The following is a 16,237-nucleotide window of genomic DNA, read 5'->3' as shown; positions in this document are numbered from 1 at the left end:
GCATTTTTCTCCTTCCATGCTGCAGCACCCACACAACGCTCACAGACTGAAGTGAGGATGGGGATGTCACTCCCTGCTCCCATGAAAAGTAGGGTAGTGCATTTCAAACAGTTGTCTTAAGCACTGTGCACCACTCTTCCAGTAGTAATCCCCATCAATACATCTTCTCCAGATGTGGCCAGACTGACTGTACCCACGGAGTATTTAAATGGCAATGCAGTATCTGCAGCACCCTTACACTTCCATTGGGTACCACTGTGCCACACAGATAAACAACAGCACACCCTTACTGCAGCACCACCTGCAGCCCTGTGAGAGCCCCGGGCTCAGCACTGAGACACACAGAGATGAGAGGGCGCACAAGTCCAAGGAGTGGAATGCAGCTTGCTGAATTATAAACGTCTATCCTATGACATAGGCACCTGACAGCTAGATACCCATGACTGTCACTGGAGACCTGCTCAACACAGCTCATGTAGTTTAGGGTACAATTTATTTTAATAAGGGTGGGATGAGGCAAAGCAAACCCTAAACACTGCTTACTGTAACACATCTGCATTACTTAATTCACACACAGGTGTCATCCAAAACAGTGGATCAACATTGAGTATTTTGGATTAAAAAAATAACGCATCTCACAAATTGATAGATATCAACCCCTGAAAGGTTAACACTGAAGGTAAAAGAAAATAAGACTTATCTCATTGAGACCATCTGCTGTAGCAATCAAAGCAGTTAGAATTCATTTGCTTGCAGGAGTCCACAGAGAATAACATGAAGTAATTTGAGTCAAAATAAATTAGTTTATTTTGTTCTGCATGGCCAAAACCCATCCCACTTAGTTTTACCTACCTAAATAAAGAGCACAGCCTGTTCCAGGCTCTTCTCCAAAACGAAACAGGGAGAGGTTGCTCCAAAGGGACACTCAATACCACCTAAGATCTGGTTTGTCCTGTAAATGAGTCTCTCAGTGACTAAAAGAAAACCAGGCTACAACCAAGCTGTTGGCACATGAACTTCAAGAAGACCTCAGAGACTCCCAGTAAAGAAAGTATTAACTATTTGGGATTCTATTTCCAGGGCTTTCCTCCCTCAAAACCCACAAACATGACAGTTATGATAAGCAACAAAATAGTTCACACTTACAGCAGGATTTACTGTGGTCCCACTATTGAAGACCACCCTTACTTACTCTTCCTAAGGGGGATCAACAATTGCATCTCAGGATCCCTGCTGTGAGAAGCAAACCTTTCCTTCTACTGTGACAATACCAACCCTGAAGTGTAGGGTATTCTGGCAGATGGTGTTCAATATTTCAGGGAGTCCAGTGCAGTGTTTTTCTCATTCATTACTGGCAATCAAGCCATTTGAAAGGAAATGAGAGATGAAGAGCTAAACATTCATTTGGAGAGAGGAGAGATAATCAAAAGAATAATAGTCTTGTCTCAGATTTTGCATATGATTTTTCAACACTAAGGAAGATAAAATTGATGCGTAATACATCTAACTAATATCAAAATATCAAATAATATCAAATGCTAATATTAAAACTACTATCTAAAATAATGTAAATTACATTTAGAAAGTCAATCACCAATGAAAATTTACTCTGAAAAATAGGTAAGATCAATGCTTTTTATTCATAAAGCAACAGAAACACTCAGCAAAAAAACCTGACAGATGTGTTAGCTTAACATTGTCAATACAGAATACACTGTTAACTGCACAATGCATGGGGCATGGTATTCTAAAAGACAACTATGTATTTTGACAGGTGACTGTCTTATGAGGGGCTGATAATACAGACATCAGAGGAAAACCAGTAAGGGGAGATGAATCCAATAGTATGAGCATATTCCCCATTGATACCACAGAACTCACAAGCCCTATTCTACGTGACAATAATGAAACACTGAAAGGCAAAGAAGTGGAGAAATCATAAAGTAGAAATGCCATGAGATGAACAGGAAGTAAGGCACACAAATCAAACAGTGTTTTCAAGAACAAGTAAGTGGATACTCTGCAGAGTCACAGATTTAATGCCCTAATTCTAGATCACACAACCAGGCACTTCTTTCATACCCCATATCTACTTCAGCCTACTGGGGTGTTGGACGTCTCAGGAAACAGGTTGGAAAAAAAAATCTGAGTAACCGACTAGTGCTACTTCCAAATTAGGAGCCAAAGTGTTTTCATAACACATTCAAAACAAACAAGCCTACACATTACCCAGAAATTTTTCCCATGTTAACAATTCCAGATTCCAAACCAAATACACAACAACTAAACCAAAATTATGGATATCAAAAAGTAACACTTTAAACAACTCATGCTCCATATGAAACCTCAATTATTTTCTCAGCATATGAAAGTCATCAAGATTGCAGTCATGCAAGCAGAAAACTTAACCATGTACCCCCAACATATTTCAGTAATTTTACCCAGGATCAAGGAAACTTAATCTGAGCTAGCACTGTAGCTCTTAAGATAACAGAATGGCAGCTTGTTTAAGCTATGCAAGAAATTTCTGTCAGAACCATACAGCACTTCTGCATACTACATAAGAAATATTTTGCAGGCTAAATAAAATACATTTACATTATTTCATTAAACTACAAAAATACTAAATTTCAAAGATTAAGGATATACCTACCCCAGAATAAAACAATGCCTTAGCAAATGGGTCAACAGACAGCTTTCCTTCATCTTCTATGCTACCTCCGAAGTACTTCAGAATAAGACATTTTATCATGGTGAAATAATGCTCTTTAACATCACACATTGCTGTTATTTTACCTCTAACTTATTTTTCCCTAGCACTTGAGAAAATACTCTTTTTTTAATTTAAGCAAGGCAATGGGAAGTAAGAACAAGGACCTACAAAGAATCAAACTGCTAATTATGCAACAAGAAACACAATATGAATATAGAAAAGAAGTACCAAAAGATTGCTGCATGGCAGCTGCTTTGTGCTTAGTATGATAAAACTTGGAAGATATGTACGCTTATTTTAGTTAGCTGTGGTAAACTTGAACGATTACCTAGAGTTACATGACAAAAAAGTTACAGATTTCAAACTTGTCATCAAATATTTCATACTAAGAAGCTCATGTGCGTCCACTGAACAGAACTCAACTTCCAAGCTATCAAATGCTATAGTTTGAAACACCTACTTTCCTGAAAACTCTTTCGGCTATGCATCCAAGCAGTCTGAAATACACCTCTGACTTCAAAAGGCGCATAGGATCCTTCCACAAGACAACCACATAGAAAAGGGATTTTTGCACACAGCTCCAAATCCTTACCTTTCTGTAGACGATCATATTTGGAGAACTCTCCTCTGGGTCAGCAGTTTCTGCACTACTCGGATCAGTGGGTGCTTGGGCCATGTTTGCCTCTCGTCGCTCAGACTGCAAGGACAGGAGCAAAAGTCAGCATCACTCCAGGCTGCAGTGGAGCATGGCAAGGACACGCAACTGCCTCCCAGGCAGGCAGACAGACAAGAACGGTACAGAGGGAATCACACTCCAGACTTCACCCCATGCAGGATTTTATCACACTGTGTCAGAAGTGACTGGTTTACAGGATAACACCCCAAGAGAACAAGGACCACTAAGTCACACACAGCTGTGGTTTGGGTCATCACATACACACATTTCTCCCGCAGTTCTGAACTTTTATCACAAGCCCTCATTCGATAGAAGAATATCCAATTAATACTTCACACACTTCCTTTCCTTGCTATATAGCACAACAGCTTTGACTTTTCTAGAAGCTTTGAGGTACCTGCAAACAGAAAGCTAAGAAGGCTTGCTGTGAGGCGAAGTGAAACCCCACTATAATCGGCAGGTGCAGCAGACTGTCAGGCACACTGACGGCTGTCGCCTGCAGACACTACAAGCCACTTCCAGCTCTCCACAACCCTGGAGCAGCAGCCAAGAACCAGGGAGGCATAGCTGCTTGCTCAGAGTAAACGGCTTCCCCTCATCTCTTCTCATGACACAGCCAGGAAGAGGCAGCAGGACACAAGCAGAGAACCACACAATACTCCTTATCTTCTAGAAGCACAGAACTGCTGCCTCATCTCCTCCAGGTCATGCCAGCCTTGAGGCAACAGTATTATTTAAAAAAAAAAAAAAAACCAAAACAACCCAAGGGGCCTGGTGCACGGAAGACACTTTAAGTTCTAAGTCAAATGCTATATTTTCAATTTTTCTTCCACCAGCACACTTGACAAGTTACATTTAAGTTAGAGGCTGCTGTGGAGCCGCGTGGTGACCTTTCCTAACCTAAAAAGTAACATTGCTTCGTACAGACATTGGCATTAAAACTGTCTGACAAGTTCAATTTTTTAACATAGAAAGTACTGAAACATCCCATCTCAACATATTTCATTAAAAACTGAGAACAAAAGAAAAATCTATGTTCAAACAAGCATAACCTATGCCTTTAATTTCTAAAACACAATTCACCACTAAACTGTCTCCCTTATTTAAGGAAATAGATGCTTTCCTATTCCTTCACCCACTTTCACATTGCCACAGGCAACAAAGTGCCCCAGCATATAGTATACATACATACCATACCATTATATGTATAATACAGCCCTGAGCCATTCTAGCTGTCAGTTATCAGCTCCCAAGGACATGTCAAGAGCCTAGAATCAGACAAGCTCAGACCATCTCCCAGCTCTGTCCTTTCTCAGCAGTGAAAAGGCTACTGCTGTAACATGGCACCATTCACTAGAACCAGAAGCAACTGAGATACCCCCTTTAAGAAGACATAAAAGAGACCAAGGTTAAATAATCTATGTCAATACAAAGTCATTCATTTCTTTCTTTTATAAGGTATGCATGCACACACACACAAGTGGGCACAAATGCATTTGTACATGAATATACCAATTTTGAAACTCAGTAATACATACAGTTCAAGATCAAGTTAAAAAATATATATACAGATCACCCTTTAAAGGCATGTTCAGACCAATTTAGACACTATTTTATATTTAAAGGACATAAATTTATTTTAACCCCTATTAAACCTCGTGTCTTCCTAGAAGCCCAGACTCTACACTGTTGTGCCAGGTTGTGAGCTAAAAAGGAAATGGAATAAATTCTCTAAGCAAAATTATTAGATGCAGAAACAATTAACCAGCAGAAATGATGCAGGGTAAAGCATTTTTGAATTACAGCACTTCAAATTATTTACACAAATGTGCATTTTCACAATATTTCTTGGTCATGATTTCAAGGCACTGAAGAATAAGGCTCCAGGTTATCATCACTCAATTGAATGGAGCAGGAACTGGGTTGAGATTTTATGTAACTTTCTGAAGGCAATTACAAAGCAGAGTTGAAAGCATATGTCAAGTCATACAAGTTTCAGCTTCACCTACAGTATATAAAGACCACATTCACCACTTATATTATGTGAGATTTTACATGCATGCTTTAAAAGAAAACAATTGCAACTAACTTTCATTTGAGAAATGCTCTTAAAAGAACAAAATTACAATTTCTAACCAAAAAGCGCTCTGCAGCATTACTTAGCTGTACTTCACCCATTGCGTTATTCACTCGGAACATCCACATTTACAAATTCTGTTGTTCTTGTTATACTGTCAGCTCACTTGATCTTTTCTGGTACTTCCATATCTTCCCCCATAGCACTGAAGTTTTTCATCTACTCCACTGCAACACGACAATAAGATCATGTACAACACACAGTAGTACCTGGCATGCTGTTCATGGTGATATTGAGGGAGCCATTAAATTTGAAGGTCTACATAAGCCTAACATGTAGATCTACATAACATCTACATAAGGTAATCAGTACAAGTGAACCAATCTGTTGTTGGAGGTCAGAAATTTGCAAAAGTGACTCCCACTAGTGCCCAGCATCTCCTGCTGGATTTCAGTCAGGAGCAGCAAGAGCAGGGCCACCTTGCAGAAGTGACAGCAGGATGGATATCTCAGAGAACAAGGCTGGAGACAAGGTAGGACTGAGGTGCACCCTGAAGCAGAGACAAGTGTGGGCATTCCCTCCACACAGTCAAGGCACTGCTGCTGCTGGGATAAACCTTAGCAGGCCACGCGGGCCCTTGAGGAATTGTGAGGACTCTGACCATTGTCCAAGTTTTTTCTCTTTCTTTTATACCCTTTTTAAAAACATGGAATTCTTTCTCATTGGTATTCTACAAGGAAAAAGAAAAAAATACTACAGATAAAATACGACAGTGATATGACATGGCCATGTTCTTGGCTCTTCAAGGTGAAAGCACAGCAATGCTGGGTCCCATGGATTCCATTATACCTGTGCTTTTTAACATACGGGAGTTGAGTGGAACTCAGCATCCAGTGATGCAGGACTGCTTCACAGAACCACAGAATGGTTGGTGGTGGAAGAGACCACTGGGGGTCATCTGGTCCAACCTCCCTGCTCATGCAGGGTCCGCTAGGGTATGTTACTCAGGATTGAGTACAGCTTTTGAGTATCTCCAGTAACAGAGACTCCACAACCTCTATGGGAAACTGTTCCAGTGTACGCTCACCTGCAAAGTAAAGTTCTTCCTCATGTTCAGGTGAAGCTTACAGTGCATCAGTTTCTGCCTGTGGCCTCCTGTCCTTTGCTCTGGCACCCCAGAGAAGAGCCTGGCTCCATCCTCTGACACCTTCCCTTCAATACTTAAATACATTGATGAGGTCCCCCCTCAGCTCTCTCTTATTCAGGCTGAACAGGCCCAGCTCCCTCAGTCTTTCCTTGTAAGAGAGATGTTCCAGTCACCTCTTCATCTTCATAGCCCTTTGCTGGACTTGCTCCATAATCTCCATGTCTCTCTGGTACTGAGGAGCCCAGAACTGGACACAGCACCCCAGATGTGGCCTCAACAGGGCTGAGAGGAGGGGCAGGATCACCTCTCTCAAACTGCTAGCAACGCTCTTCCTAATGCACCCCAGAATACCATTGGCCTTCTTGGCCACAAGGGCTGCTGGCCCATGGACAGCTTGTTGTCCACCAGGATCCCCAGATCCTTCTCCAGATAGCTGCTTTCCAATCTCCAACCCATCAAGATTTTTCTGAAGAGCTGCAAAGAGCTCTGGGGCTCCTCCTCCCAGCTTTGTGTCATCAGCAAACTTGCTGAAACGGCATCTGTCCCTTCATCCAAGTCACTGATGAACAAGTTAAATGATAAAGGATGCAATATTGAACCTCGGGGGACTCCACTAGCGACAGGCCTCCAACCACACCCTGTGCCACTGATCACAATCCCCTGAGACCTGCCATTCACACAGCTCTCAAACTGCCTCCCTGTCCACATGTCCAGTCTGCACTCCCTGAGCTTTCCTGTGAAGATATCACGAGAGAGCGTCAAAAGCCTTGCTAATGTCCAGGTAGACAACATCCAATATTCTCCCCTCACCTATCCAGACAATTACCCTACCACAGAAGGCAATCATGTTGCTTAAGCATGATTTCCCTTTGGTGAATTCATGCTAACTACTCCAGATGACCTTCTTGTCTTCCACATGCTTAGAAATGGCCCCCAAGGTAACCCATTTTATCACTTTTCTGGAGACTGAGATGAGGGTGACTGGTCTGTAGCTCCCTGGGTCCTCCTTCTTGCCCTTTTTGAAAACTGGGGAGACATTTGCTTTCTCCCAGTCCTCAAATACCTCTCCTGACTGAAATAACATTTCAAAGATGACTGAGAATAGCCTAGCAATGATGTCCACCAGTTTTCTCAACACTCGTGTGTGCTAACAAGGCCCATCAGGCCCCATGGACTGGAGATGTCAAATTGGACTAAATGGTCTCTAACACAACCCTCCTCAACCAAGGAAAGTCTTCCTTCCTCCAGACTTTCTCCCTGTAGCTGCACCAGTCTTGAGTATGGAAGAAATGATCTTTGAATATTGACCAGCTCTCTTGGGACGCCTCTTCCCATCGGCACATTCCAGTGGGATCCTTCCAAGAAGGTTCCCGAAGAGGCCAAACTTAGCTCCCCTGAAGTCCAGAGTCGTAATCTTACTCATTGCCCTGCTTCCTCTAGCAGGATACTGAACTCCACAATCTTGTGGTCACTGCAGCCAAGGTAGCCCCAAATTTTCACATTTCCAACAAGACCTTCCTTGTTAGTTAGTTGTCCTAGTTAGTTGTCCAACAGCACACCTTTCCTCATTGATTCTTCCCCAACTGTACCAGACAGAGTCAAGGCTTTCCAAGAACCTCTAGGATTGCTTTCCTGTACTGCTACCATGCTAAAGCCTGGTCTCCAGCCAGTTCTCTGATGGGACAGTCTCAATAGCCTGGGGATGGTGGCACTGACTTAACACTCAGTGAGCACAGACAAACTGCTGGCTACATGGCAATAATACTTCTGACCCAGAAGCAACTTTGGTATAGCCCCAAGGGAGCACCTCTCCATCTCTGCCAGGGAAACGACCACCAAGGAGACAGGAAGAGACCCCAGAGTTAGGGCTCCAGTGATGCAGGCTACCTCCTGCAAACAAAAATGAGACTGCCCATGGTCAAAGTACAGCTTTTTTCTACCCTAATACTATGTTAATATGCTGCATTTGCAACCCTTTAATTAATATAAATGTATGTGAAAATCCACATCTAATTTGCACAGTTCTCTGTTAAAAAACAAATCAAAAAAACCTACACAGTTTTCTCCTCGCTGTCAGCCCAGTCTACTCCAGATGCAAGCAGGAAGTCAACCCTACAACACTATACAGACTGAAAACAGAATCTGCCTTCTGAACCTTTCTCTAAGCACATGTTTGTGATGTATCAGCCAGAAATGAATCCAACTTGGTCTTATAAAGAAATTTCAGCTACACTTAGCTGAGAAGAGAAAACAAAGATTTTATGTAGGCTTTTTTTAGATCAAGCCTCCAGCTTAATTAAGACAGCCTCCAGCTAAGAACCTCACCAATTACTATCTGAAGAGTACTGTCAGCTCCTCCCTCCTATGGCCAGTTTGGTGTATTATCAGGGGCTAACTCACCCCAGCCTGCAGCCACACACCAGCAATCTAAATCCAAATGCACATCTTCAAAAAAATAAATGGTCTCTAAATTTCAACTTTCATGTTCAAAGATGCTGTTTTCCCACAGCTGTTTTTCTGACAATAGCCATGCTTGCAGTAATCTGGACTCCTCAGCAGCAAAAGTGGTAAAAATTGAAAACCATTTGTGCCAGTCATTCTCTTTCTCTGCCACACACAAGGAGAAAATCAGCAGTCTTCAACTTCTTGTTTATGGATAAGATGGCCTATTAAGCCTTTGAAAAATATTCCTAAAAATACGCTAAAAAGAGAGGGTACATTTGCCTCTCACTGATTTTTTCCTTTTTATGTTTTATTCTTTATTATAGAACACTTCTGCTTTTCCCCCAAGAAACATAAGAACACTGGATTAGACAGGCAGCCGCTGACAAAATGCACCAAATCACAGTAAGAGTTCCCTCTCTCTCTCTTATCTGATCAGGCTCCTCACTCTCACAAAAACCAGAAGCTGCAAAGAGATAAGGCTCCCATATGTCACAAAAGGATCAGTGAACTTTAAGGTAGAACAACCAATTAAAAACATGCTCTGAAAATCAAGAAAATTTTTTTCCAGTTTACCTTTTAGAGTTTCTGATACAGAACTGTAATTAGAAAATTTCAAATACAACCTTTACATTTTAATCCATAAATACTGTCAGAATTTAATCTCTGTGTATGTGTAAATTCAATGAAAACATCTGAGAAGTAAATTAAGAGATTACCCTTAGTGCTATCAAACGTCTTGACTGCTGTCAGAAAAAAACATTGGAAACAAGACTGTTGTAAGAAACCTCTTACAGACACAAAATCCCATGTGTTTCATAGAAATTAGCACATCTAGGAGTCCTTATAGACTCTGGGGTTTATATATAATAGAGAAAGAAAGAAGTACATTAGAAGAAATCCTGAAAAACAAACTATTTCTTGAAAATATCATCTGGATTTAACAAACTAATACAAGGTCATATTTCAATTCCTATTCTCCATTATAATAAATGAACTGTCAATGTGCAAAATTTGCACATTGAAAATGAAAAAGAAAAACATTTCTTGCACATCTGAGATAAAACAAGATAGTTGGTTAAAAAGGGAGAAACTGAATCACAGAAAACAGAATCTGCTAAATGAATTCCCATGGAGATACCTATCAGGACTGCTCAGCTGAAATATAATTTTGGGTGACAGTAAGTAAAAACTACCTTTATGCTATGTAATCAATATATTTCAAGGGCAGCTTATAATTGACATGTAGTGCTAATATCAAACCATGAGAGATTTAGTGCTTTAGCACACAATCATAGAGTGAATTACAATTTCATGTCATTAATACCTGGTTAATTTTTTTTCTAATTAGTGAAATACAACTAGACTACATGACTTTACGTGCCTGAGAAATCATATAACCACATTCCTTGCTGAACTGGTAATTACCTAATAGGAAAAATCTCTACCTGATCTGCTAGAATATTTAGATCAAATAGGTGGTTATTAAGGTGACAGGAGGGAAGAGATGGAAGGAAAAAATCACTTACTCTGAATTCAATTAATCCTCATTAATATTAAGTTGATATTTTACATCTATTACATAAATCTCTCTAAAATTGCACTGGGAAGAAACTTGTCTTCATGTTCTTTTTCTGGTTAATTATTACTTCATTAAACCAGGACTTGGGCATGCCAAGCAAGCTGTATATACCAGAAGGCAATATACAGCCTATTATTAAGTTGATCCTGTTGACCAAGGCTAATACACCAACCAGAGGATCCCCAGGTCCTACCTGGGATATACTCTGCTTTTGACTGGTGTACCTCAGTCCAACCACTGCACAATTCACCTCTACTCCTCCTTCAGAAGTAAACCTGCATAATTAGCGAAATAACTTTCCCAAAAGGAACAGATACAACACCCATCTGAACAGACAAAAGCCAGGAAGACTGGAGCTGAAATCAAAACTCCACCATCTCTACCAGTTCCCTTTCTGGTGAGGAGGGGGAAACACTGGTACTACACATGGCACATCACCACCATGCCCAGTGGGGCAAGACTTGGCAAGCATGTCCTCCTCCCCCGAGCCAGATGAGGAGGACATAAGGGCTACTGAAGCAAGGGCGGGGCATCCCCACACAGTGAGCCACACCACAGGCAGCAGTGACAGAGAGAAGGTCTGGCCCCACCCTGGATACAATGGCGCTGCTCCCCTGCATGGACGGCTAGAGAAGGAAGTCTGCTTTCAATCAGTGAACTACACTCCCAAAGCATCTAAAAATCCCTCAAACGGCCATTTTGGACATCAAATTATAACTGAAGTTACTCCGAAAAGAGTTTCCTAGTAGAAGATTATCCCAGACCTTCTGCCCCTCCTTGCAAGTGCTGAGCATTGCAGTACTATCAACAATACTCAGTCTGTTGCCTTTTTTAAGGAACAAAGTATAAACACTTCCAGCAGCTGCACTTAATGTTCAAATTTTTGCCAAAAAAATTCCTCCTTGTTTGTGGGAAAGCAGTTTTGTTCACACTGGGAGAACTCAAGGGTTCTAAAGGACCCCATTCCTCCTCTTTCTGAGGTACCAGCTCACAGGGTGCCCTGTGCTGCAGCACAAGAGCTCAATACTTTTCTCACTCTACAACTGGCAGGATGAAGGATGGGCACATATCTAGGCCAGGGAACAAGCCAAGACTCTTTTGCCTCACTCTGACAGAGCAGAAAGAAAGGACCTAGTTCCAGGACACTCCCTTTCTCTTCTTTTTAGGGAAACTGGGATCCTGATGAAGGCTGGGGTTTCCAATTTCTACTACTCTTACAGCCTTTCCTAAAGGTGCAGCGCCCTTCCACAACTAAGTGCTTCTCATGTGGAAAACTTGCCTCAAAACATCCTTCAGGTATGTCTGCATTTCCACACAGTATTAGGGCAAGGAGCAAGCTCTGGGCTCCCGATCACCCACAGTGCTTAACTGCTAGTTTGCTCCCAGGTTCTCTTTTGTAGAGCTCAAAACCTAAGTGGATACAGGTTTGGGAACACAGTTCTCCACCATCAGCACTTGCTCTCAAGAGTCAGCATGGATGATCTTAAACGGGGTATGGCTTCCTACTTCTTATCCATGCCTGCATCAGTCTCCCAAAAGGTTCTGCAACACCATACAGCTTCCCAGTATGTCCCAAGTCCAACAATGCATAACCTCATCCTTCTGGAGGGCTGCAGGACAATCTCACTTTTTTAAAAACACTGTGCTTGGAAAAAAACCATCCACAACAATCACTGTATCCTCAGGCCACAAAGATACCAGCTGAGGGCCAGAGGTTTGAGACTCCTCTGGCCAAGGATATGCAATATGGATACACCCATCTTTTAGACCAAACTAGCTCTCAGACATGAGTCAATCCAAGTTACTTGGCTTCCTGCAAATAGACACAAGTTTAAACTAAGCCCCTGAGCAATCGAATGTGTAGGTGTCTGTAGGTACTTCTCACCAATCACTTGCTGTTCCCAATTATGTAAGTTGGTTAATAAAAAGAGTAAATATTCATGGTGCAGTGGTATAAACAATATTGCTAACCAGGGATGACCAAGGCCTCACACAACCTCCAAAAAGGGTGTTCTCCATGGTCTTGAGCAATTTTCTCTCCATCTGTGACACATGTCACACTGTCACATAACTGTCTAACAGACAACACTCGGGATGGACAGTTCCGGTTGCTCCATTTGTGTGAGCCACTGGCGATCTGCCTCAGTCACCTGGCAGGAGATCAGATTGCTTCTTGATAAACCATATAAATGGACCACTTTCCTCCCCTTTCCCCAGGTTGCCACACACTCCATTTTGATTTTATGTATTTCTAAATCTGCAGATATTCCTAACTATTCTAGAATGCTGAAAATACTGTCTGGATCTGGATGTTACATCCAGGAAACCTAGGGGTGAAAGCCAATATAAAGTAACTTTTGGCATCTAACTTTGACTAGGTTCTGACTTCCCAAGATAACCAGAAGGAAAAATGGAATGGAGATGGATGGTAATGAATATTGACATATGAATTGCTGGTTAACTAGGCAATTTTTTCCCTTTATGAAATCAATTGTTAAAATGGGCACTTGCATACTAAATTTACTTTTAATGGACCAGAATGATGTTATACCAGGAAGAAACTGCCTCCAATACACCCATGCCTCTTCCAAAGAATTCAGAAAAAAAAATGCAGCGTTCACTGGTAATCAATCTCCCTTCCAATAAAATAATACTGCTGTGAGCGCAAGGACTCTTGCAAAGGCTCTGAGCCAACATGCTGTTACCAAGGATAGCTACAAAGAATGTGATAGCAAGTATATGCTGAATATTTAACTAAAACAAGTGTCAGTGCTATACAAATTTAGAAATGCAAAGAGATAGCTATAACTCAACTTTGAACTTCATGTGAAGTGGTGATCCCAAACTACAGCAGTATTTATTAAGCACTATCAGCCTGCAAGGAGCAGCAGTTACAAAGCTGAAGCTGTATTTTGTTGCTTTGCAACAATGCCAACTTATTGGCCAGAATCATTCCCTGTGGAAAATGGGTAAATGTACTGATAATTCAGAGCTTGAGGGTAGACTTCTAATCCATTCTCCAATATAAATCTTCCACTGGATCAGTTAAGGTGTGCTAAGAGCATCCTGTTCTTTGAAGCTGGTCCATCAAATGCACCATCTCTGAAAGTGCCTTGCCTTTATGTACCATAGAAAATACTAGTTGCAACTACAGTAAGCTACTTCTGGGGGATGGGCTGCACTTTGTATTTTACATTGTATCCAGTAAGCTGAAAACAACTGAAGAAAATTGATTCAATTATAAACCTGAATGAGAAGATGCACAAAATCATGGATGCTCTAACACAAACTGACAAGAAAATATTAAAATTTAAAAAAAAAAAAAGAACAGACAAAACATAGGCTTCAGTGCTTGTTAGATTCCAGATTCAGATTTACTCCACCTAAACTCCCTGTTCCCAACAGAGCTTGCTCAAATGAAGCTCCCTTCAAGCAGTCTTATGCAAGTTGATAGAACCAATCCAGCCCCGCATTGATCAGTGACTGTATAATCTCATTTAAAATGCCCCAAAGTGCTGAGAGTTCTTGCTGGTTGTTCATTCACAAGAGGATGGAAAATTGCAACTACCCTGCAATCAAATAAAATGGGAAATTTGCTACCCTAAAGCACAGGTGTCCTTGAAGACGTGGCACCCACCATGAAATACCCTTGGTGCAAATGAACACAACTGGTTGCATGCCACCTAGTTCAAGGACATGATGCAATATACTATGATTTCACTGCCCTCCTGTTTATCACAACAGCACACAGCCTTTTCAGATGCAAATTACACACAAATCACTTCGGTAATTGCAATGTAAAAAACACTTAAGCCACTCCTGAATTAGCTAGCTCAAGTCCATACACCACACATCCACACAGTTCAGCAAAGCCTACAAATCCCAGTACTGTGGTTCATTTAACCTGAACTTCACAATGCCATACCTGCACTGCTACGAATACCAATACAGGCTACATACATTATAAATAGGAATATACTTGACTACTGCTGCTGTTATACTATAATATTCCTATAAAGACTGTTGGTTTAATTGAGCTAATACATGTGTCTGGCAGATTGCTCTTACACTGATGAACACATAATCTAAAACTAGTTGCTCATCTGTGACACAGGCAAATAGTATTTTCTTTTACAAAATGATAAACTAAGTTGCAGAGAAATTAAGTGACTTCCCACATTGACACAACAAATGACAGAGCAATAAATTGGACACCTAAACCCTGACTTTCAAGCCATTAGTTATCATTTGCTCAACACACATCCCCATAGCGTAGTAGGCTCGCAGTAATCAGTGTGAGGATCTTTACCTACCCCCTGAACCCTTCACTGCTGATGCCAGGTTCTATAAGCACAGTGTTTATAGTGTGTAACTGAAGATTCCTGCAAAAGTGCAGCATTAATTCCTCCTCACTGTCTCATGTGCACCACTCCTGTGCAGGCAAAGGGCAGTACCTGTGCTGCTGAGCCTAGGAACAGACAGCTGTTTCCAGCATGACAATGCAGAGCTCCTGGGATATCAGAGTGTCAGAACCTTATTGCTCACTGAAATTTTAATCTTCTTTTCTTTCCTTCTCTCCACATTCTTTGCCACCCGCTACAGAGATGTTAAAAAATAGTATGAGATCTGATGCAACACAAGTGGGTAGCAGCAGTCTCTCTTGACTCCACAATCTTTCTAGAGCTTGACAACCAACAAGAAAAACACAAATTAGCTCCTCTTTCTTGCTCCTCTTCATAGATAGAGCACAACAACAGAAATTAGCTCGTTCCTCAGTCACCACAATATGCTATTACTCCAGCTGGAAACACTAACTGAAATCATGGAAATGTCTTTTCATGGTAAAATTTATATAGATTAAGAAAACACTGTGGATACAGGAACACTAATATCATCCTTTATAAACGTTAAAATCCACTACATTATTAAAGGAAAGCTGTAATCAAACAGTTTAGAACTCTCCATGATATATCTATTATTATATTTTCAAAGATATAAAGACACACCAAATTTTTCAAAGTACTCTATCCACCTCTAAACCCCCATAAACCCACCACCACAAAAATGCAAGTATTGCTCTCACAGTCACCAGACAGAAAGTTAAAAGATGAAGAATGGAGGCAGAAATTGCAGAAAAAAAAATAGATTTAGAGATGTAAGAACATAATAATTCAGTTTAGAATATGAAGACAGATGTTCAACTATATGTAAGTGTTCAAAGATGCAAAGACAAAATTTTGTAGCCTGAGGAAGTCAGATGTGTAACTCCACAGGAACAAAGTGACTGACCAGATGCTTCTGAAAAAAACCACCATCACTAACTACAGCCACCCAGAAGTTTCTGAAATGTGCTTGGCCAGCACAGCTCTGGTCAGCTTTCCTCATGCAGAAGGAGCTGCCAGTGAACAGGGTTAAAAGTACCACTACAGCTTCAGTAATAGCACAGGGCCACCATGCTGCTTGATACTTCACATGGCAGAGTGCTATCTTACACCACATTCGGGACAGCAGTTCAAAGTCTGACATGAAGAAACATCCTTCCAAATGATCAACATAATTTTCTTATTTTACCCAGGTTTTCTTTGTAATTACAATGCTGA

The 16,237-nt window shown here is 41.1% G+C and overlaps 1 protein-coding gene across 9 annotated transcripts in view; it reads right to left on the bottom strand.

Annotated features, from left to right (window-relative positions):
* The window catches only part of RGS6 (regulator of G protein signaling 6), a 275,094-nt gene that overhangs the window by 252,285 nt on the left and 6,572 nt on the right, over positions 1 to 16,237 (bottom strand). For 5 of the 9 annotated variants that reach the window (XR_005601920.1, XR_005601921.1, XM_039552049.1 and 2 more), the window contains exon 1: positions 3,306 to 3,377. Coding sequence is in view for 4 of the 9 variants with exons in the window: in XM_019282554.3 (XP_019138099.2) it covers positions 3,306 to 3,389 (84 nt within the window). In the remaining 5 variants the exon portion in view is untranslated. Of the gene's footprint in view, positions 1 to 3,305; positions 3,411 to 16,237 lie in introns of those variants that run through there. The other 4 variants (XM_019282554.3, XM_039552051.1, XM_039552052.1 and 1 more) reach the window with 1 other exon arrangement.

Source organism: Corvus cornix, chromosome 5 (genome assembly GCF_000738735.6).
Source record: "Corvus cornix cornix isolate S_Up_H32 chromosome 5, ASM73873v5, whole genome shotgun sequence".
Taxonomy (NCBI): Eukaryota; Metazoa; Chordata; class Aves; order Passeriformes; family Corvidae; genus Corvus; species Corvus cornix.
The sequence above is the reverse complement of the archived record's forward strand: the minus strand, read 5'-3'. Positions and strand labels throughout refer to the sequence as shown.